The sequence below is a fragment of the Pleurodeles waltl genome, chromosome 6 (genome assembly GCF_031143425.1).
Source record: "Pleurodeles waltl isolate 20211129_DDA chromosome 6, aPleWal1.hap1.20221129, whole genome shotgun sequence".
In the NCBI taxonomy this organism is placed as follows: domain Eukaryota; kingdom Metazoa; phylum Chordata; class Amphibia; order Caudata; family Salamandridae; genus Pleurodeles; species Pleurodeles waltl.
Window position 1 is genome coordinate 976,233,681 of NC_090445.1, and position 22,948 is coordinate 976,256,628.

The 22,948-nt window shown below is 42.7% G+C and overlaps 1 protein-coding gene across 4 annotated transcripts in view; it reads left to right on the forward strand.

The window, feature by feature from the left end:
- The window catches only part of PLCE1 (phospholipase C epsilon 1), an 848,028-nt gene that overhangs the window by 684,520 nt on the left and 140,560 nt on the right, over nt 1–22,948 (forward strand). For all 4 annotated transcript variants that reach the window (XM_069239847.1, XM_069239849.1, XM_069239848.1 and 1 more), the window contains 2 exons: nt 15,117–15,407; nt 17,743–17,906. In XM_069239847.1, coding sequence (XP_069095948.1) covers nt 15,117–15,407; nt 17,743–17,906 — 455 coding nt within the window. The remainder of the gene's footprint in view (nt 1–15,116; nt 15,408–17,742; nt 17,907–22,948) is intronic.

Genomic DNA, 22,948 nt, shown 5'->3' on the forward strand with positions numbered 1-22,948 from the left:
CTCTGAGTGTGTGTACCTCATTTATTGTCTTGTGTATGTACAACAAATGCTTAACACTACTCCTTGGATAAGCCTACTGCTCGACCACACTACCACAAAATAGAGCATTAGTATTATCTATTTTTACCACTATTTTACCTCTAAGGGGAACCCTTGGACTCTGTGCATGCTATTCCTTACTTTGAAATAGCACATACAGAGCCAACTTCCTACAGGTATGATTAAAAAACATTTATGTGAGTGTTCATAATACTTTATGTGTCTTTGCTTCTAATGAATTATTCAGAATTGTGCATGTAATGCGGGCGCTAGAGATGCCACAGCAAGATGTCAACTCTGTAGTGCTGCTCTGCCGGCCAGGGCTACAAATCCATCAAATATCCTGATAATAGACCGTCATCTGCCGAATTGAAGGGCTGACTGTTATCCCTTTAAGCTGCGTGACCTGGAACGAGAGCAGAACATACTCTGTCAAGCAGATTGCAACCCGACAGAGCTTGTGGGCTCATGAACTGTACCTGCGAAAGCGTGCTGCGAGATCAGACCACAGTCCTGTGGCATAGCAGTTAGGAGGCCTGGATGGATGATATGAACTGAGCATTGGTGGGGGTTTGAAAATATACCCAGATGGAGTGGAGTGGCTGGAAAAGACACTGTATGTGACTCTGCGGGTAGGACTGGTTCCTAGGGGTGCCCATCAACGAGGGGTCAGTTGCTGCTCAGGCCTGCATCTGGGAGGGTGTGCTGTATAGCACTGGCTGAGAGGCAGCTCGGTGGGCCAGGCTGGTCCATACACTACTTTGCTTGTAATAGGCCTCAATGGAACTGGACTGCTTCCCAGTACAGAAACCTGACAGTCACCCACATCCTGTCTGAGCGACTGTGGTGAATACTCCTGTAACGTACCTCCTCAGCACGGGCCCAGATGGGGTTCATATTGCCTCTTGTCATCTCTGCGAATTGGGTTAGATCTGATTGGCCTAAGAAACAATGGACCACATTGACTTAGCGGACGTTAGCCCTCCACTGATCACTAAGGATCAGACAGCATTGATGCGTTGTCTCGAGATGGGGAAAGCTGCTAAACAGCAGTCGCAGCTCATGTTTGAATCTTGGCGCTCCTCGAAGGCTAAACAAACTGCGATGTCCAGTGTGAAGCAGGATCTGCTATCGTAGGACACCACCCCCTAGAGAAAACGCTGCTGTCCAAGCAACAAAGTCTGCAGTCAATTGATGGCAAAATAGACGTGCTGAATCTGCGTATGGACCATATTGCAACCAAATTAGGCCAGCGGGGCACTCACATTACTGAAGCAGAGCATCTCATCTCCACAGCGGAAGATGACCTCACCTCCATTAGCAAGAAGTGCCTTAAAAAGGCAAAGGTGTTGGCAGTTATTCAAGCCAAAAATTAGGACTGAGAAACTAGATCATGCAGGGATAGCCTTCGGGTCATGGGCATGCCGGAATCCACGATTACCGGCAGGCTAGAGCAATATGTGAAATGCATGCTGAAGGACTTTTTTGATGCAAAACAATTCTCTTCAGTTCTAATTGTTGAAAGACCATACAGGTTGCTTGCAGGCAGACCTGTCCCAGGGATGCCGCTGTGTCCTGTAACTGCAAAATTACTAAATTGCCTTAATCGTGACACAGCGCTTCAGCTAGCACGTGAAATGCAACGCATGACCTATCAGAGAAATGAGGTGGAGGTTTTCCCGCATTTCACAGCGGCAGTTCAAGCCACTGGTTGCAAAATTTATGTCGTAAAAAAAATACTGCAAACCTTGAATATACACTGTGCTGTGCTATACCTTGCCCGTCTGAGGATCCAGCACAAAGGCAACCCAAATGTATTTTGACCTTCATCCAAGCATTGCCCCGTACTGGTGTGAAACTCCTTGAATCTGACTTAGATGATATTGAGTCATGAACATGGTAGCAGTGGCCCGTGCAGGTATTTCAGAAACAAGGGGCCATAGATCCTATGCTTAAGGAATTGTAATGTTGGGCCTGGAACTTTAAAGCAGCCCTATGTTTACTGACTGGTCCTTGTTTTTTTTCCCCCTCTGCAACAGTAATTGGGGTAGGGTCTACATTTGGTAGTTGATGTGACAAAATATACTTCAGTGAATATTGTTTATGCATTCCCACGTGTGTATTATTGCTCAATTTAGTATGCTTATACGTGGTCTTTACCCACTCTGTGTTGCTATGAGATAATGAATCTGCATATACTGCTCTGGCCACCTCCCTCACGTGGGGAGGGAACTAGGCTTCTAGTGGACCTCAGAGAGTGAACCCCGTAAGGTTATGGCTTGTGCATTAGGCGGTTTTGCAGTCCTGACCTACTGTGTTGTATTTGGAGTTTGCTGGTTTTTGAAGGCGATTGGGGTTGGCCTCAACCATTATGATGCTTAATTGTTATGCTACTATGCTGATGTATTACCAGTCATGTTACACTGCCACAGCACCACTCCTAGGTTTTTCACTTATAGCTACTGGCTACTGGTCATAACACACAAATCCGGATAACAGGACACATTACCTTACTTACGTGTAATGTTAGAGGGCTCAACAACCCTTAAAAAAACATGGCAAGTATTGGTGTATATCGCTAGACATGCAGTGCAAGTTGCACTGCTTTAGGAGACACATCTCATTTTTCACACAGAACCTGCTATAGGCTCCAAATGGCCTAGTCTCAGGGTGGCCTCGTCGTATTCATCCTACTAACGTGGGGTTATGGTGCTGATCAAAAAGGGCTTGCCCTTTCACTTGATACATTCAGAGACAGACGATCAGGGTAGAAGTATAGCACTACCGGGGCGACTCTGTGGTACATTGATAACTATTGTGAATGTGTAAGGCTCCAATACTGATGACCTGTTTTTTTGTACAAAGCTGGTGCCATCTACACGAGCTACTGCCATCTGCGGCTGTATGGGGTGGGGACTTTAACAAGTCATTGGACTCCTGCAGGGACCGCTCAACCACTGCATTGGGGAGTAGGAAACAGGCTGCAAGGGCAAATGCAAGAATATGGTTTCATTGGCTTATGGAGGTTAAGGAATCCAGTGGGAAAGGAGGGCACCTTTCACTCAACTGTTCATGGCTTGTGTTCTAGGCTAGACTACTCGCTGGTGACAAGGGAGGTAAACTTATGGATGAATGCTCTTAAGCACTTACCCAAACCGTTGTCAGACCATGCGCCTGTCCTTTTGGATGTTACAGTATTGTCACATACTCCACCACAATTTCAATGGAGAATGCAAGCAACATCCTTATTTGATCAAGTCTTTAGGGAAGGTGGCAGCTATAATAGAGTACTTTGAAAAAATGCGGGCTCAGTGGCAGGTATAGACACCTTGTGGGATCATTCACATGTGGTAAAGTTCATGGCTTCTGATGGCACATTGTGTCACGATACGCCAGGAATACTTGCCTCCTTGCGGATCGAGAATCTGCGGACGAGGCTGCATCAGCGTAATACTTAGCCGCCATAGTGTTAGCCTGGCTGTCTCCTGGCCAAAGAGGATTTCTGGTTCAGTCTATCACAATCAAAGAGGTTAAAAAGGCTATCCAGTCCCTTCCTACAGGGAAGGTGTTGGGTAGTGACAGATTGCCAAGTGAGTTTTATAAGGAATTTGCAACTCTCCTCGCGCCACACCTACATGCACTGTATCATGAAGCTTATCACAAGCAAATTCTCCCTATGACCTTGAGGGAGGACCTTATAATCACGCTCTTGAAGCCTGACAAACCACAGGGGAAATGCAGATCTTACCAGCCGCTGTCCCTCATTAATACAAACTCCAAAATACTGGCTAAGATTCTAGCTACCAGGTAATACCTCTACTTCTCAACATGGTGTTGCACAATCAGTCTGGTTTTATTCCTCAGTGGTACACGACACATAACCTACGCACTCTATTTGCGCTGCGTCATTATCTGGAGCCTACACTTCCAGCTGTGGTGGTGCTACTAGATGCAGCCAAGGCATTTGATTCCATTCAATGGAAGTATATGTTCGGGATACGTCTTCATATGGGCATTCCATCAACCTACTTGGGTTGGATAAAATTGCTGTGTACTGCTCCTGTAGCCCGCATCAGGATAAATGGTCACATCTCTGAGGCCTTTCCCATATGTAGAGGCATGCACCAGGGTTGCTCCCTGTAGCTGCTCCAATTTGTGGTGGCTTTGGAACCCCTGGCATGTATTATAAGACAGAGGCATGCAGCCACGGCCTGATATTTCCATCTGCATCCCTTGGCCATTTTTTTTTATATGATGACGACATGATACGGCAGGGACCCCGTCTGTAATCTGGAGCCTCTTATACATGAGTATATACAATTTCAATGGCATTCAGGGCTCTGTATTCATTGGTTGAAGACACTAATGTTCCCCTTAACACACACTACTAGACCATACCTGATGGAATACCCTTTCAAGTGGTGTGAAGAACCTGCAAAATACTTGGGGGTATGGGTCCACAGAGATCCAGAACTAGTTCTACATTATAATTAATGGAGGGCTGTTTCTAAGCTGGAGGACCAGGTGGGTCGTTGGTCGAGACTCCCTCTGTCTCTTGCAGACAGAGTGGTGCTTATGAAACTGATAATACTGCTGAAATTCCTAAACCTGTTTATGAATATTCCTATGTTTCTAACAATGCTTCTAACATAGGCTTTTTTTGCCAACTGTGGTCCCTACTTATTAGATTAGCCTGGGCAAGTAAACAGCCTAGAGTTAGTTTGGATGCCCTCCCATTACCATATGACCAGGGAGAGTTTGGAGCCCCCAATCTACATTGCTATTATTTACGTGCCCAGGCCCTCTTTGCTCATTATTGTAATTTTCCACTGAAGTATGCCAACATGTGGCTATAGAAAGCATTGATGCGTATCCCATCCCACTTAAAGCTGTGATTCTGCACTCACGCCCAGATATCCCTTGCAGCGCCACATGGCAAGCGAGCAGACGTTGGCTATATTGAGGTAGGCTGGCTTGAACACGTTGGGGGATGTTAACCCTGAAGGGAAGTTTTTATGACTCTCAGACCTTTAGTGGAAAAGCTGTACATACCACATGCTAGTCTTTATATACCATAGACTCTGTGGCGCCCCGACAGTTCTATCCATAGTTCCCAGTTCCAGAAAAGCTCTCCAAAGCATCCCTACCAAATTATATTTGGAGTCCCTCTACTGCTTATTTGCTTATACTGTCAGATTAGCCCTGACAACCTGGGTTTGCTGGTACTGCTGTAAAGGCTGATGATGTAATGTGTTGTGTACAACAATAATTGTGATCCAGGGCCAACGTTTTGCTTTGGTATTGTATAGTCAACTAATGGCACTGTATGTTGTTGTGTTATATATTTCAAGGTGCATAAATAAAATGGATAAAAAAATTATTATTTATGTATACTATGTATGGAATATGACCTTTTCATGTCGATTGGATCGTATTTAACCACTCTCAAGATTTTCAAGCTTTTGATCCAAAATAATTCCTTCTGGAGTCGATGTGTCGTTTACATAGTTTACCCATCTTCTGAGAGAAGATTAGGTTGCTGTATTGTGTTTTACTTCGCAAAGGTGATGGCAGTAGTTGACGCTCATCTCAGATGCTCAGGAATCCCAGTGTTTTCATACATGGAAGACTGGCTCCTCAAGGCAGAGTCCCTGGAGATGGTTTTGCACCACCTGCCAGTGACAGCATTTCTGTTAGTGATCTGGGCTTTTCCATCATCAAGCCAAGTCTTACCTGGTGCTTTCTCAGCATATCTGTTTTATAGGGGCAGTACTGGACCCTATGCTGAATCAAGCCTTTCTTCTTTCTCCGAGGATAAAGGTCTATGATTCTGATGTTTTTCATTGGAGCACAAATTCCAGCCCTGATGGTCTTAGGCATGCTAGGTCTGCTAGCATGGCCGAGGCCTGTCATTTTCTGCAGGAATCTTGAGGGACATTGTGGCAGACTGGATGTGGTGGAGTATAGAGAGCAATCTGGCGGCCATTCCAATGCTTCCATGCTAGGGTGGGGAGCACATCTGAAGGACCTGAAGATTAGAGGCCTTCGGTTTCCAGAGGAGCAGATATTGCATTTCAGTCTGTTGGAGCTGTGGACGATTTGGCTGGCACTGAAGGCTTTCCTGCGACCTTTTTGCAGTCAGCCAATTCAAATCTTGACGAACAACACATCTGTGGTGTGGTACATCAACAAGCAAGCAGTGTGTAGTTGCACCTTCTCTATCGGGAAGCAATATGCCCCTGATCCTTGGAGCAAAAGCACCTAATCTGATTGATTGAACCACATCTGGATGGAACTCTAAATGTGTAAGCAAACCAATTGAGTCTGCATCACCTTGCGTACCACAAGTGGAGACTTCATCCAGAAGCGGTCCAATACAACTTCAATGTCTGGGTCGCACCTGAGGTGGTCGTTTTGCCACTCACTATAATGTTTGAGGTGCTGTGCTCTCCAGTATCCATTGCAGGGAGGTTCGGGAGATGTGTTTCATTTAAAGAGGAACTTTCTGTTTCACTACAAGTTTCCAGCATACCCTTGATTACTCAGGTACAGAGGAAGATTTGCTGTGGCCAGGCCCAAATCATCTTATTTGCCCCAGACTGTTGAGAAGGATGTTGTATGCAGATGTGATGCACCTTTCTGTGTGCCCTCTGCTCCATCTACCTCACAGGATCGATCTCCTCTTGCAGTTGTTTGGGCAGGTTTTGCACCCCAGCCTCCAGAGCCTCCACCTTCAGGTCTGGATGTTGAGCAGGAATTTTCTCTGCCTCCTGAAATTGAAGAGCTCAGACATTCACCAAAACTGTATATTCTGGGTGATAGGACAGGTTTGTCGAAAGGTGCACAGACACTTCATTCGACCCTCTTAAGGCCTGTTTGTCTGAAATATTATGCTTCGCCCTGTCATTAGCTCAACAAAGGTGTGCTGTGGGAATGGTAAAGGGCTGTTTAGCCACTTTGTTAGCCTATATCTGTCTTCTAGACCAACTGTCCCTGTTCAAATCACCAGTAGTCATGAGATTTCTGAATGACCTCATCATCGTGTTCCCTCTTCTTTGATAATGCCTCAATGTGATCTTAACCTCATTCTCACATTTGTAATGTGTTACAGGGTGGATCATCTGACACATCAAGATATGCTATGCCTTGGCCAACAAGGAGCCCTCAGAGGGCATCAGAGGTCACTCCACCAGTGCAAAATCCTCTACTTCTGCTCAGGCAAGGGGAGTCACAATTGCAGAAATCTGAAAAGCACCAACTTGGAACTCTCTCCTCACCTACACAAAGCATTACTGTTTGAATTTGGAGATGTGGAGAAAAGGTCATTGCACATGTTCAGTCCTTCATGACTTCTTAGTTAAACTAGCTTGGGGAAACTTTGGTAGCAATCTTTCTGGTGGATACTTTGTGCACCTGCTTATTCCTCACTGACCCTAGCCTTCTGCCCTTGCTGAAGGCTGATTTGCTAATGTAGTTACAGTAATAAGGTCCCAGTCTGGATGTTGTACTGTACCTAGGCAATCCAATGTTGTTCTCTTCATGTTTGCCTCAAAGGTGTGTAAAAATAGGAGGGAATATGATATCAGGGTGCCGGTGGGAGACCTTTATGGCTCCAGTGATAACAAGATGTGTCCGTTTCTGGTATGCAATTGGAGGCAGAACCCCTTACCAACTTGGAGAGCTTTTTAAAAGTTTAAAGATTCAATCTGATGCCTGGAATACTCAAAGTGAGGAATCTGCAAGTAGATTAAGTATCCAGCAGAAAGATCTTCACCGAAGGTAAGTAATTTTTTCTTTTGAAAGTTGATGAGGAACGAACAAGGTTTTGTGAGCAGAGCTCCAGATCCCCATGTTGGATGAAGCAGCCCTATATCACAAGGTAGATGAAGGATACCAACTTCACTTGCAACAGAATGATCTCCCTATCTAAGGATGGCTAGGTGATGTCTGCTGAGTTTGTTCGCCCTGGCACCCAGGGACCCTGACAGATGCTTGACAGTCAAAAATCTTCCATGCAGGTCCAACCAGTGTCACAATCACAGCACCACCTGGCACGACACACGTGACCCCACACCTCCCTGTTTTTTTTGCAGTACCGCATTGATGTTGAGATGTTCATCGGAACTTGTACTTGCACAGTGTTGCCTTTGATAGAAGGCAGATGGCCTTGAGTCTGTCTGTGTAGGATACAGCACAAGAGATTGATTTGATGCCTCCATTTGGCTTTTCCACCTCTGCTGTTGATTTCCTGGCTTCTGAAGAAAGTCAAGAGGGATTGGGCTCAACTGATCCTAAGAGGCCTTTACTGGGTTAAAAAAGTCTGGTACTCTAATCTGCTGAGTCTGAGCATCTGGCTACCACTACTCCATCTACCTCTTCAGGAAGACCTTCCCTGCTCTAGCAACCAAAGGACAGTTTCTACTTCCGAACCACTACAACCTACACCTCTGTGTGTGGCAATTGAGTGAAGCCATCTGAGCATGTTTGATCTGGTTGAGGAATTGTTGAATGTCACTTTGACTGCTCACCACCCTGTCACAAAGTCGATCTCTTCTGGGAGTTGAGCAAAGTTTGTGACCTAGTTTGAGGAGGACTCTGGTCGATCCATTGCAGGCTAAACATTCTTATGTACTTCTGTTTTTCTCATCTTTGGCCCAGCAAGACATTGCCATGGGTACAATTAAAAGTTATTTGTCAGCTCTCTTGGCCCTTCTCTGATTTGCCTTTTATGCCTTCTCTGTCTAAGTCACCATGTCACCATTTGTTACTTTTTTTTTTTAAAGGGCATTCCTTATATTTCCTCTCATGTTTTTTGGTATGCCTCGGTGGGCCCTTAATTTGGTTCTTACCTCTGATAAGCCTATGCACAGTTTTTCTTTGTGGTTACTCACAGGTAAAACTGTCTTCCTAATTGGGATTACTTCCACACGCCTTGTCAATGTACTGCAGGTACTGCCAGTGCAACCACCATCAACCACTGTATATAACCTTTATAGGCAAGCTAGTACATGCCACTGATTTATCTCTTCTGTCGAAAGTGCTGTTGCTTTTCCATTTGCGGCAGTTCAGCACGTCCCCCACTTTTTTTCTCTCTGCCACAGTACTCTAAAGAGGAAGGGAGACTTCATTGGATGGAACCCAATAGAGCTCTTAGCTTTTAAATATCAGTCTGACGAAGTAGTGCTTGCTGAATGATCCACTTTTCTAGGACTTCTCTATTGTTAAAATAGGAAGGGCATTCCCGAAATGGGCATTTTCCAGATGGATCATTGTCTGCAGAAAAATGTGCTGTGCCTTGGCCAAGATGGAGCCTGTTGAAGACCTTCAGGTTTACTCTTTTAAAGCTAAGGCCCCCAGGATGGCTTTAGACAAAGGTGGTGCGGCGCAGGGCAGCTACCATCTGTTTACACCTTCTCCAGGCATTACTACCCTGACTCAGGGAGGTTCATTCTGCCCGCTTGGTCCTGCAAGATTTCCTGGTGTAAAGGTCATTTCTCAGCCCCTCCACTTTTTGGAAGGCACTGCTTTGGTATCTATTCAAAGATTTGTGAATCTGCAATTAGAAATATCTATCAGAAGAAAAAGTTTATTACCTTAATTAAAATGTTCTGCTCTTTCTGGTGGTTACTATATCAAACCACAGATCCTCATGCCCCCCCCCCCCCCCCTCCTTTCTTCTTGTTTTGGTAAGCGGACTTTTAGGTGTTAACAAGATACAGTGTTAGATTTTGCACACTGTCAAGATTTTAATCTGTTACCACTACTAACTGTCTAAGAGCGTGGAATTTGTTTTTGTAAATTGACATTGGTACACACGGCTGGTGCCTATTTATGACTCTGCACAGTCACTTCGGAGGCAGGATGATGCTGCATCAGAGTTCGGTGGGGACTCTTATTGGTGCACAGAAGCAATTGCTGTAAAGGTTTTTGGATCCAGTCTGGAAATAAGAATGGTGAAGAATCTGCAGTTAAATAGAGTATCCACCAGAAAGCGCTTTATCAAAACTAAGTAACTTGCTTAAATTGAAGGTAGATGTTTTTGAGTCTATGGGGGTCATTATGACCCTGGCGGAAGGCAGAGAAGCGGCGGTAAGACCGCCAACAGGCTTGCGGTCTTTTTTTCTAGTATTATGACCATGGCGGTTACCGCCATGGTCATCCGCCGGTTCTCCATTCTGCCCGCCGGGCTGGAGACCCTGGTCTCCAGCCCGGCGGCAGTCACTATACCGCCGGCGGTATTTGGACCCGGCTGACCGCCATGGAATTCATGCGGTTTGAAACCGCCATGAAATCCATGGCGGTAAGCACTATCAGTGCCAGGGAATTCCTTCCCTGGCACTGATAGGGGTCTCCTCCACCCCGACTTCATCCCCTACCCCCCCCCCCCCCCCCACCACCCCTGCCACCCCCCAAAGGTGGCAGGACCCCCCACCCCGACCCCCAACATAACATCACTCATACACACACAACACGCACACAGGAACCACCAACACACATACATGCACACACACCGACATACATGCAAACATCCACACACACGGTCAGACACGCACATCCACATTCAAACATACACACACACATCCATACAGACATACCTACAGACATACACGCACTCATTCCCAAACACACAACACCCCCGCAAGCATACACGCACTCACACACCCCTTCTACATATACACACACGCACACCCCCATGCACGCACACAACACACAACACCTCCCTACCCCCCTCACGGACGATCGACTTACCTGGTCCGACGATCCCCTGGGAGGGGACGGGAGCCATGGGGGCTGCTCCGCCGACACCACACCGCCAACAGAACACCGCCACGCCGAATCACAGGACGTGATTCGCTGGGCGGGGTTCTGTTGGCGTGGAGGTGGAGCAACCTCCACTTCCCCGCCGCCCGCCAGTATGGCTGTTGGCGGCTCTCCGTCTGTAAAAGGACGGAGAGCTGCCAACGGTCATAATAGGGTGAGGGGCAAACCACCACCACTGGCGGTCTTCCGCACGGCGGTCCCTCGGCGGTCTTGGAAAAAGACCGCCGAGGTCAAAATGACCCCCTATATGTTTTCTGTTTTTTTTAATGCAGTTTCAATTTAAACATGTTATTCCATTCTGCCAGTTTATTGGGAGAGTAGTTTTGGTGGGTGGGTGTAAGAATTAAAAATAGATTGGAATGCTGGAAGGAAGACGTGTATTTTGGCAGTAGATGTTTTTGTTTCTAGGTGAAAACTTAGGGTCTACTTTGCAGCGAAAGAGCAACCCCTCTTTTTGACTTCACAAAAGTTGGTTTTGCAGTCAAAATGGGTTTTCTCAGATGAACATTTTTTTATTTCAGTAACATTACTTATGGGGCAGCAAGTTTGTGAACATCCACAAACTTACATGTTGCCAGTTGCACAGCAGTGGGGGGTAAAATTGAAAAGGTCACTTTTCGACACGCTCTTCTCCCTTTTTCTACCTTATTTATTGTTTGCTTGATTTATTTATTGCCTTTATATAGTAGCAGTTTCCTACAAGCAACAATTGATAGCAGATATACAAATAGACAATTATCCTGAATTTTGCAAATATGGCAAATAACACAACAATATTACAAATTGCCATAAACTAAGTTTGGTGGTATTTTTATGCAATTAGAAATGTTAAGAAAGAAAGGTATTCAGTTCCCTTTAAAAGTTATATGATACAGAAGAGTTATAATAGATAAGAGAATGGAGTTTTACATCTTTCGGCCCTTCCATAAATGGTCTGGTTAAAGGATTTTGTTTTCTCAAATCTTGTTAACATAACATGTATTTGTAAAGCGCTCATTCACCCATCGGAGCATCTTGGCATTAAATAACAGATGTTTATTGTTACCTCAGTTTTTCACATTTTATTGACTCCAGTAAGCTGAAGTTGAGTGGATATGGTGGAATTTGAATCTGTTGTCATGAGGTCAAAGACGGGTTTCTGGAGTGGATGTGCTAGTCCTTTAACACAAATTGTGTGGTCCACCTGAGCTGATTTTTTTTTTTTGTTTAGGCTAGGACGCACAGAACATGATATGCGAACTTGCATTTGCCAGCCCAGGAGTCAGTTTCTGTCTCTGAGACAAAGCATTACATCAGAGTTGCTTTCCAAATGGGCATTGGTCATTATATAAACTATACTTAGACCCAAAGGGGGTAGAGGGCATTCAGGTCATGAACATCCTGGGACACTTTCCTTCGTCTGACAGCGTAATTGACGCTGTGCTCATTTTGGAAATACAAAGGTTTCCTTGATACCTTTTTTTCACTCTTTATATTTCACCAAATGAATTGCTGTGTACCCAGTATAGATTGAAAACCCATTGCAAGGTGCAGCTCTGTTTTTGGCTCTGGGTTCCTCGGGTTCTTGATGAACCTAGAAGCCTTATATATCCCCGCAACCAGAAGAGTCCAGCAGATGTAACAGTATATTGCTTTCAAAAATCTGCCACAGCTGGAAAAATTTATAGAAGATAACGTGGACATAAATGGCTCTTTTTTCCCCTCAATTTCAATATTTTTTTGTTTTAGCTGTTACTTTCTGTAGGAAAACCTTGAAGGAGCTACACAAATGACTCCTTGCTGAATTCAGAATTTTGTCTTCTTTTCAGAAATGTTTAGCTGTCTGGGATCCAGCATTGGTTTCACTTCCATTTCCGTAACTAACTGAAAGGAGGCTGAAAGCACAAAAAATAGTAAAGATGGGGTATGTCCCAGTAAAATGCCAAAATTGTGTTAAAAATGTGATTTTCAGACTCAAGTCTGCTTGTTCCTGAAAATTGGGAAGATGGTGCTTTTAGCACCACAACCCCTTTGCTGATGCCATTTTCAGGGGGGAAAACACAGGCTTTCTTCTGCAGCCCTTTTTCCCATTTTTCTAAACAAATTTTTTGCTGTATTTTGGCTCATTTCTTGGTCTCCTCCAGGGGAACCCACAAACTCTGGGTACCTCTAGAATCCCTTGGATGTTGGAAAAAAAGACGCAATTTTGGCGTGGGAGTCTTATGTGGACAAAAAGTTATGAAGGCCTAAGCGCAAACTACCCCAAATAGCCAAAAAAAAGGCTTGGCACAGGAGGGGGAAAAGACCTGGCAGCGAAGGGGTTAAGTTTAAAGCCTAGTTATTGGTGGTAAAAGTTATTTTCCCTATACAAACCAAATTTAAACTACACAAACTTTAAAATTATATAGTTATAGTTTTCATTTATAATTTATCCACCACCTTCAAATTATTCTAAGGAGTGGACCTCATTACACACACTTTTCAGCTCGCTAACAAAACAACACTAACTATTACTGGCCACTCTACCATGCACTGTGTTCTCATATATAATGATAATGATACTGCTATGGAAATCCTATTGCTTGTGAAGCTCCCAGTTGAGTGAATATCCCTCAAAGAGGCAGCAGAAGCCATAAATGCCTGGAGCAGCAGAGCATGTAGCTTCCCCAAACATGTATGGATCCCCTCTCTTGATAAACAACCATTTAAAAAAAGGGTGCAATGGAAAATAAAGGCTTATTCTGGAAGAACCAAGAGTTCAATAAACTAGTTGATCTGTTTTTGCAGCAGACGTTCAAGACAGTTACTCATATCCAGATACGTTTGTTTTACACACTGACCAATCTTGGTAGTATTAGCGATTTGTGCCAACGTTTTAGGATACCTTGTGTAACTATAACTTAAATACCCAAGTATAATGCTCATGAGCTCACCGTTGATGTGACACATGCAATTACAAACGTTGTGAATAATCTTACAGATGAGACTACATATCACATTACCCTTAACACTATGAAATAGACTATGAATGTAGTCGTGTTTAGTGTGTGTAGTATACATTGTTATTTAATAATATTCCGATTTTAGGTATTATTTCTTATTGGCATACACTTTGTGATGCGATAAGCATTGCATTTTGTGTGCAAATTATGGTTTACATGGATTGTGAGTGAGTTAAAGATTGTGGTCCTAGTCTTAACGTGTATTTCAGTGGTTTTGCAATTCTAATTCACAATTTAACTCTGTTTTTTTACTTAATTTCTTTTTTGTTTTAAATGTAACTGTGTTACCATAACTTCACTTTAGTCTTTATTTTTTCAATGAATTTTGTCTTTTTTGCTCACTTACAACTGTTCCAAGCACCCCAACCCTTGCAGAACGTGGCCAGTGTCTTAAGGATTTTGCGGGCCCCAGGCAAGACCTCAAACAGAACAAATTGAAATTGTATTATTAATTTCTTGCTAATTAAAAACCGTGTGATGCAAAACTTAAAAGGGACCCACAAAACCTGTTGAAATATGTCTTACCGTCATCCCAAAAATTCTTAATATGACACCAGCTAGAGAGGTAGAGGTAAGCAGAGCAGGAGAGAGGTTCAGGTAGAGAAACAGAATAGATAGAGGTCAATAGAGTAAAAGTTCACTTTCCTAGAAAGACCTTCAGAAGGTGGAACAACTGCCCACTTTGTCCGTGCCATGAAAACTTCTCTACGAATACCCTTCCACCAAGTGCAACTGTGTTTGCGTAAGGGCCAGACCCTGCACCCAGCCTGCCTCAGTCAGCCAGTGCCCGCTGCATATGACCTTCATCCATGCACAGTGGAGGCTGAACTTTGGGCAGGCCCAGTACCCAAGCTCCCATGGGCAGGAATTCCTGGTTCTGGTTGTGCGAGGTGAAACTGGCCCCTGTGCCTGACATTCAATATATTTTGCTGTATTCTGCTGCATTTATGAAGACATTGGAACAGATTAGTCTCAATACTGAGTTCTTGAGGTGTCATTGGGAGCAAGCAATAAAGGAACAGAACAAAATTGCCATTGCTAGCCTTTGGGAGTTCTGTTTAAGAGACTTGTTCTGCATATACACCATAATGAATGATTACATCACATTATGAAACATCAAAACTGTGCAGTCAAGTGCATTAAAATTATCTATGTGCATAGAACCGTCCTGCAAAGAAGAAGCATGAATTTAATATGATTAGTAATATTCAATCATTTGTTGTGTGTAAAATTGTATAATTTTCCGACTATTTATTTATTTATTTATGTATTTAGCACCTGTGGACACGCGTCAGAACTGGGAAGAACCTTGTTCTCCTCCATCCCATCTGTCTACTTCTCTGAGTGCTATTATTAGGACTCCGCGATGTTACCACATCTCATCATTAAATGAGAATGCTGCCAAGCGTCTTTGCAGGCGATATTCCCAGAAGTTGATCCAACATACTACTTGTCAGCTGTTAAGGACATACCCGGCTGCCACTCGCATTGACTCTTCAAATCCACCCCCGCTTATGTTCTGGCTTCACGGCATACAATTGGTAGCCCTCAACTACCAAACAGATGGTAATTGTATACAGCTATCCCTTATGGTAGGGTACGTCATTGCTTCATTCGTATTTAACCAAATTTCAAATTACAATTTTGTCCTTTCACACTAACACTCAAAAATGATGTCTTGCCTGTACTGTTCTCTTCTGCTAGTGCCTGCTAACACAGCCATGCACAAATAAGGATAGACTGTTTGTGCTGTATCACAGTATAACATGCTGTATGATAGCACACACTTTGGGTATAAAAAGCACTTCACAGACATAAGAGACACATTGCACATAGACATGGGGCAAACAATCTGTGTACATTTGTGCATTTCTATGTAAACATATGTTTGCACAAAAAGCCAGACCTACTCGCTTTAACAGTAATTGTTCATTTTTCCCTCTGCAGTACCCTAAGTGCAGTGGATGTATCGAGACCTAGGTCCCAATCTGGTGGTGCTACAGGACTCACGCAGTACCTCAATGATGAGGCTCAAGAGGTCAAAACCAGTATGGTGGGGTTGGTTTTGTGTTTTCTGGCAAAACAGCTCATGCTGAACTGTTCCTAATGAAACCGGACTAAGGCTGATTTGCATTTCTTTCTATAGTGACAGACTGAGCAAAAAATGATGGACTGGAATGTAGTCCAGTGTGATTTTCAGTGGTTGAGATTAATACAAGGATACAGTTTATCACTTTAGTTTTTTCCCAGTGGTTACAACTTTTGTTGATGCAGTTCTTCCTGCTTTGCTGTTATTTCTTATAGTTGTTGGCTCTGCTATGGCTGGAGCTGTTGTTCCTCTAAGGGTCCTTTTGGTTGTGCTGGCTGTTATTGCTTTTGTCACGGCTGTGGTTAGAATTGTAGTCATTGCTGTTGCTTATACCTTTCTGGCACCCGTTGTTGCTCGTGACTGCCATGGTGGATTTTGTGGTCACTGCTGAGTCTATACTGTGGTTACTGCAGCTATGGCAGCTGTGAGAACTGCTGTATTGAGGTTGCTGCTGCTATTGTCTGTGCTACAGTAGCAAATGTGATTGCTGTTGTGCTGCTTACTAAGATTGCTGCTGTAGTCCATGCAATTGTATCTGCTGTTGTCGCTGGCAGTTGTTGCTGCATTGATAAATGCTGTTGACACTGCTTTTTTCTTTGGTGTGGTTGCAGCTGCTGCTTACACTATTATTACGTTTGTGGTTGCTATCGTTCTCCCTCTTGTGTTAGCGATTGTGGTTGCTTTGGTGGTGCCCGACGCCATTACCAATTTGATAAAAGCTGTTCACCCTTGTGTAGTCCTTCATGTGTATGCAGCTGTTGTTGCAGCTGTTGTGGCTGTGGTAGTGGCTATGATCACTTAGGTGTTGCTAGTGTGAGGTTCCTCTTGATCAGTTTGCTAAGATGAATGGAATGCAGCAATGTAATGATTTTTTGAAGGAACAGCATTTTTATTGAGAAACTTGCTGTTGTCCTTAACCCTTTGAATTCCCTGGCATGCTCCTCCTTCGAAATGTCTACCACTAGACCTTAAAATGTTCCATCTTCGACTTTCAAGATTCTTTGGCACACTGGTGAGGAGTGGGGCATCTTCTGAACATGTGGTGGGAATCATGAGTCATGGGGTCTCCGGTGTAAACGAAACTGCATTGTAGGTTATACAGGACCAAGTAAGGAGACAATAATCAGTTGCCATCAAGATGACATTAACGAGGGTCCAGACAGACTATGGCCCATAAAAGCGCAATCAAACTAAGCACACCAGCAAGTGCTACATAGGTGCTGGCATTGACGACTTCCACCGGTGTGCACGTGCAGCTTTTAGTCAACTGCTAATATCCCATGTTACTAGTAGACTATGTTTTTGTTCATCTTTTGGCACTTTCTATTTGTAATCTAAAATGACCTCAGTTTATGCTAGCATACAATCAGGCAAAAACTAACCAGCGTCTGGTTACGTCTGAATACCCTCACGGGTCACAAACAGAGCTCTACGAATCCACCTTACATTACAACATTACTTATTCAGTCATTTAATGTCCAGTTTGAGAACTTCTGTAAATAAAATGGTTACTATTCAATTCTTCCGCAAGGTTTGCGCTGTAGAGACATACATAGATACATACATACAGTTTCAAATTTTCCGAAGGCTGAGACTGATGTCACTGGAAAGTCAAACAAATGGAGAGAAATTGTTCGTTATGGATAATTAACAAGCACGCTAAATGTACTTTTCAAAATCATACAACTAGAGATATTCGCAGTTAAATATATATCCTGTCACAAACGAGACTGAAAAGTTCGCATTAAAGAACCAGCTAAAATATATTGCTCCAAGATCTTAATTTTATTGTTCACTGTTGTTTTTCTACAGATCTTTCCTTGCACTTAAATGCCGCAATGTTTGAAGCGAATGGTGGTTGTGGTTATATTTTGAAGCCCCCAGTTATGTGGGACAAAAACTGCCCAATGTACCGGCTATTTTCTCCTTTGGAACGAGAACTTGAAAATGTGGAACCAGCAATCTACTCTTTAACGGTAAGTGGTTTTTCATTCCACAGCTAATCCAAGTGAAAGAACTGCTGCGTGGAGGAATCTTTCCAAGGGATCATACAGTCAAACACACCCATTAAAAATGAAGTTTTCAATCCAACCTACTTTTTTACTAGATCTAAAAATACCTTTCTAAATAAATGTCTGCTTTATCCAGAGTCCACCTAACCTACTTTTGCTTAATGCCTACATGCAGACTATGGTTAAATGCTGACGGATTACAATCTTGTAGGTCGATGGTTTTCGGCTTTCTGATTTCTTCCTCTTTGTTCTTTTAATTTGTCAGTCCTTAGGGTAATATGTATTGACCTGGGTGCTTCTTCATCTTTTTACCAGATTTTCCGACGTGTAGTCTAACAGACAACACATCCTCCGAAGTACCAAGCGTGAGTTACAAATGTTGCATTTGGTGTGATATTAAATTTACAACAAAACTCTTCTAAAATTGTGATGGTTTATTGGAGGTACATGAGCTCAGTGCATCACTTTTTCTACAATGCAGGAACTCGGGTGTTAATAAATGGGAAATAGTGTCCCATTGTATGCTGTAAATATACTGGGGTTTGGTACAGTAGCTTAAAAGCAGCATACATTATGGCATTCATGTGAGAATCTATGCAACCTTTTACCTCCGAAATCAGGGGTTAACCTATTTTACAAAGATGCACCCCACAAATGATAAAATAAATTGTACCCGTACAGATGCAGTATCTGTGGAAACGGTTTACATGCCGGCCGTCTCCCACTGTCCGTCAAGCAGCCCAGAACTAAAAGCCACCCAAGTTAATTCCGTGGTTATATTTTGAGGTATTCTTTAAATCAATCTGATCGAATATGCGGACAGTTAATGCGATTTAAATATTTATTTAATTGTATACCCTGCACCAAATATACATGAAGGGTGGGCACAGAGGTCATATTCAAGCATATGTTTCACTGAACAATCAACATGTTTACATAAGGGTCACCTGACGACACACTTTCTATTCTTCAGCTTTGTGCGTTCTGCCTCATACCGTGCAAAAGGGTTTCCTAATGGTGCGTGTGTAGCCTCTGATAGTGGGTGCTTTTGTGTGTTGTAGAATGTGGCATACATGCCCTCTATTCTTAAAGGTGCCGGTAACCATTCAGTGCAGATATTGCCAGAAGCTTGTGATATCACTTTTTCTTGTTCAAAAGTTACCTAAGTTTTACACTTCGGACTGTCTTGAGCCATACTATTATAAGTATGTTTGGAAGGCTTTAACAATAAGCTGTTTATTCACATTTTACGATCCATTAGAGACACTTAAATCCATCCACTAAAACGCATTTAAGCCTGATGGGTGCCTGTTCACAAACTGCATTTTGCAGTTCGTTTTGTAGTACGACAAAACAAACTATGCTTTTCACAAACCTACATGCGTTTTTTTACTCCCCCGCCTCTCCTATCTTTTTCTGTGCGGAGATATCTGTCCTAAGTGCAGAGTCCCCACACACTCGTAAGTATACGTTTGAGTAGTAAATGTGGGAGGGACTGAGTGTAGTGGTTGGAAAATGAGGAATACTTACTGTTCAGGGGAGAAGGATTAGGGAAGGAGTAAGAAGGGGTTAAGAAGGTCAGAGAGAGGTTTAGTGATGGGCGACTATCCTCCCACAAAAGAGTAGGCCCATTCCTATTCACACACTGAAACTTCTAAAGTTGCTACAGCTAAAATAGGACCTAAAACAGTAGTAAAGTGCCCTAATTCGGAGACCGAGGTAGGCCAATATACACATGCCCAACTGGTACTGCAACACCCTCCCCTCGAAATGGATGTAGTTAGGAAATTAAAAGAAAACTTTACAGGAAAGTGTGTTAATGTAAATTAATTAATATAGATAGTTAAAAATATAAATAACTATAATGTTCAAAATGAATGTAACTACATTCTGTTCAACATAACTAAATTACTTTAAATTAATTTTATACATCACTTTTAATAACTATTAATGCATACTAAACTTTATTTAAATTTAGGTGGTAATTTATTTTTGAATTCATTTTTTAGTTATACCTTGAGAAACAATTTTAATGTAATTTAATACATTTTAAATCATTTATTATGTCATTAAAATCTTAGTTATTAGTGCTGTAACATGCTTTTATACGTTCTGCAATTAAAATAAATATATAAAAATAATTTACATTATTAATGGTTTACATATTAAAATTCCTTTATCAGCCTTTTTCCTTTTTTCAAGTTGAATAAACTTTTTTTTTTACTTTTTCCTATACTTTACCACATGGAGACTCCACCGTTGGGCAAGAGACCTCCTTGTGGTAAAGTATAGGGAAATGTTGCCTGTACTTTACTATAGGGGGATCTCCCCAGTAGGATGGAGATCTCAGCATGGTAAAGTAAAAAGAAAAGTTCCCTATAGTCTACCAAAGGGATTAAAGCTGTAACTCAGACTGACACACTTTGGATCTAGATTGCGAAAAATAAAAATAGGAGGCAGACTCTGATTGCGTAGTGGGTGTTCTTTGACTTAGCTGCTGCTCCTTACCCTACCACTGTTCACAATATTTCCCATTTAGCTTGTAAAATGAGACTTATAGCAAGATTATGAATGTTATCTCCTTAGGACCTAGGCACCTCAGATGAAATTATCCAAAACTCTTCTCTACTGAAGTGTTTTAGTCCATATACTTGCCCAAGTCTCTGCCAAAGTAGATTCTAATGTTCTCTCCTCTGCTGCCTTTTGCAGTCTTTGCAGGCTTTTTTATAATGTAAGTGCTTAAGTTTTAGCCTTCATAGGTCTTTTGTTGTGGATCATCTGTAGAGATCTGTAAGAAATTGGGTTATTGGTTAGGGGGGTGTAAGCTGCAGTCAGGCAACAACAACAATCATTGTCAGCGTGAACCACAAAAGTTACTAAATTAACCTGTACTTAAACCTCTAGTAGTTTAGCACCAAGCAGTCAGGCTTAACTTACAGGCAATATATAAACAGTATCCATGCAGCACATAAACAGTAATAAAGTGAAAACACAACACAACAAAAAATCCCAGACCAATTTGGTAAAAGAGAAATTGTATTAAATAAATTGATATTGAATTTCAAACTTTTCAGGGAATATAATGCAAAGAAGCAAAAAGCGCCAGTTGCAGTTATCTGGTTGCACTAGACCAGTGGAAAATCACAAGTTCAGGCTGATTGTGATGGAGCACAGATCAGATACAGGAACCAGGTTAGTCCTGCTGAAGAGGTACTTCCCAAAGTCTGGTGCGACGAGTTCTGTTCACGTTGGAAAAGGCCGTAAGAAGGACGCTTTTTGCAAATGAGCATGTTGAGCGCTGGGGACTGTCTTCGCCATATAGCAAAGAGCTGTCATTGCTGGAGATTTGTGTGGTTCGATCATTGTGGACAGTCACCTCTTGGGGATCAGGACTCCCTCCAGCGGAAGCCATCAGCAGGGCTCTGGCAGTTCCCATTGGTGCTGGTCAGCTAAGCGGCTGCAGGGAGACCTCTTGAAGTTTGTGGTGTCCCTGTAGCGCACACACGAGGTCAGCCAACCGACGCTTAGAGTCACTCTGGGTAGTCTAGGATCAAGGCAAACAGGTCCAACATTCCATCTTCAGGTAGCAAGGCAGTCCTTCCAGCAGCAGGGCAGTCCTGTCACCAGCACAGTCCTTCTTCTGAATCTTCCACAGTTCGAGGAGAGTTCTGAAAAGTGGATCTTAAGGCCCCATTTTTATACCTGGTGTCAGCCTGTGTGTGAGGGAATTCCCTGACCTACCCCTACGGGTTCAGTTCACGTCTTCCCCTTCCCCTGGTCAGGACTGCAAACTGTGTAGCGCAACAAAGGGTAGGAGAGGCCTGGTTTTAGGTTCCTTAGTGTGTGCTGCAGGCAGAGCCCTTTGAAATGTAATCAGGACAGAGGGCAGTTCCTCCCCGGCTGTCCTGTAAGAAAAAGCCTCTCCCTGTTACACCTAGGTTTCCTTTATCTTACTGTCTGGAAGCAATACACAAACCCCAGTAGCAGAGCCATTCTCAGTCATGTGACACAGGACACTGGAAGACAGGCATGTTTGGTTAGGACAAGACAATGCCAGCTTTCTAAAAGTGGCATTTTCAGAATAGTAACTTAAAATCCGACTTTGCCACTCGGAGTATTTTAAATTACAATTCATTTGAGTGTAAACACCATAATGGCATCTGCTCCCAATCTAAATTTAACACCTATTAAGTGTAATAAAATAACCTAGTGTTAGTCTTTGGGAGACATAGGCCTTGCACCACTGCAAAACAACTTTTCACTGCCAGGACATGTAAAACTCAAACACATATGTCCTATTTTTTAAATACCATGCACCTGACCCTATGAACGTTAAGGGCTCACCATAGGGTTAATTTAGAAGTATTAAAATGGAAGGTTTAACCCTGGCAAAAGGTTTATTTTGCCAGGTCGAAATGACAGTGTATAAACTGGACTACAGACATATTTTAGGAGGCTACAGTAGTTGGTGGCACATTGAGTACTGCAGCAAAATAATAGCATTTAATTTACAGGGCCTGGGTACACGTAGGTGCTTATAAGTGAACTAAATGTGCCAATTAGGGGTAGTCCAGTTTTAATCATGTTTTAAGGAGAGAGCACAAACACTTTAGCACTGGTTAACAGGGATAAAGTGCACAGAGTCTAAATATCAATAAAGACAAGTTCACCAAAGTAAGGGAAAGAAGGCAAGAAGTTTGGGAAATACCACGCCAAGGATGTCAAGTCTAACAAATATTATTATGATTATTATTATTATTATTATTATTGTTAGTATTCTTGTTAGTTATAATAATAATAATAATTATCATTATTATTATTAGGCACATGAGCAGATAGTAAAAACCCTTGCATACAAAAAGCATTAGAAATAGTACAATAATTCTTATCAGTGTGACTCATGTGGAGCTACATGATTTACCAAAAAGATTTGTAAAACTAAGTCACTAGACTTTAACATTTTTGGGGCAAAACGTGGAGGCAAAGGGATGCAGAAGAGCATACTG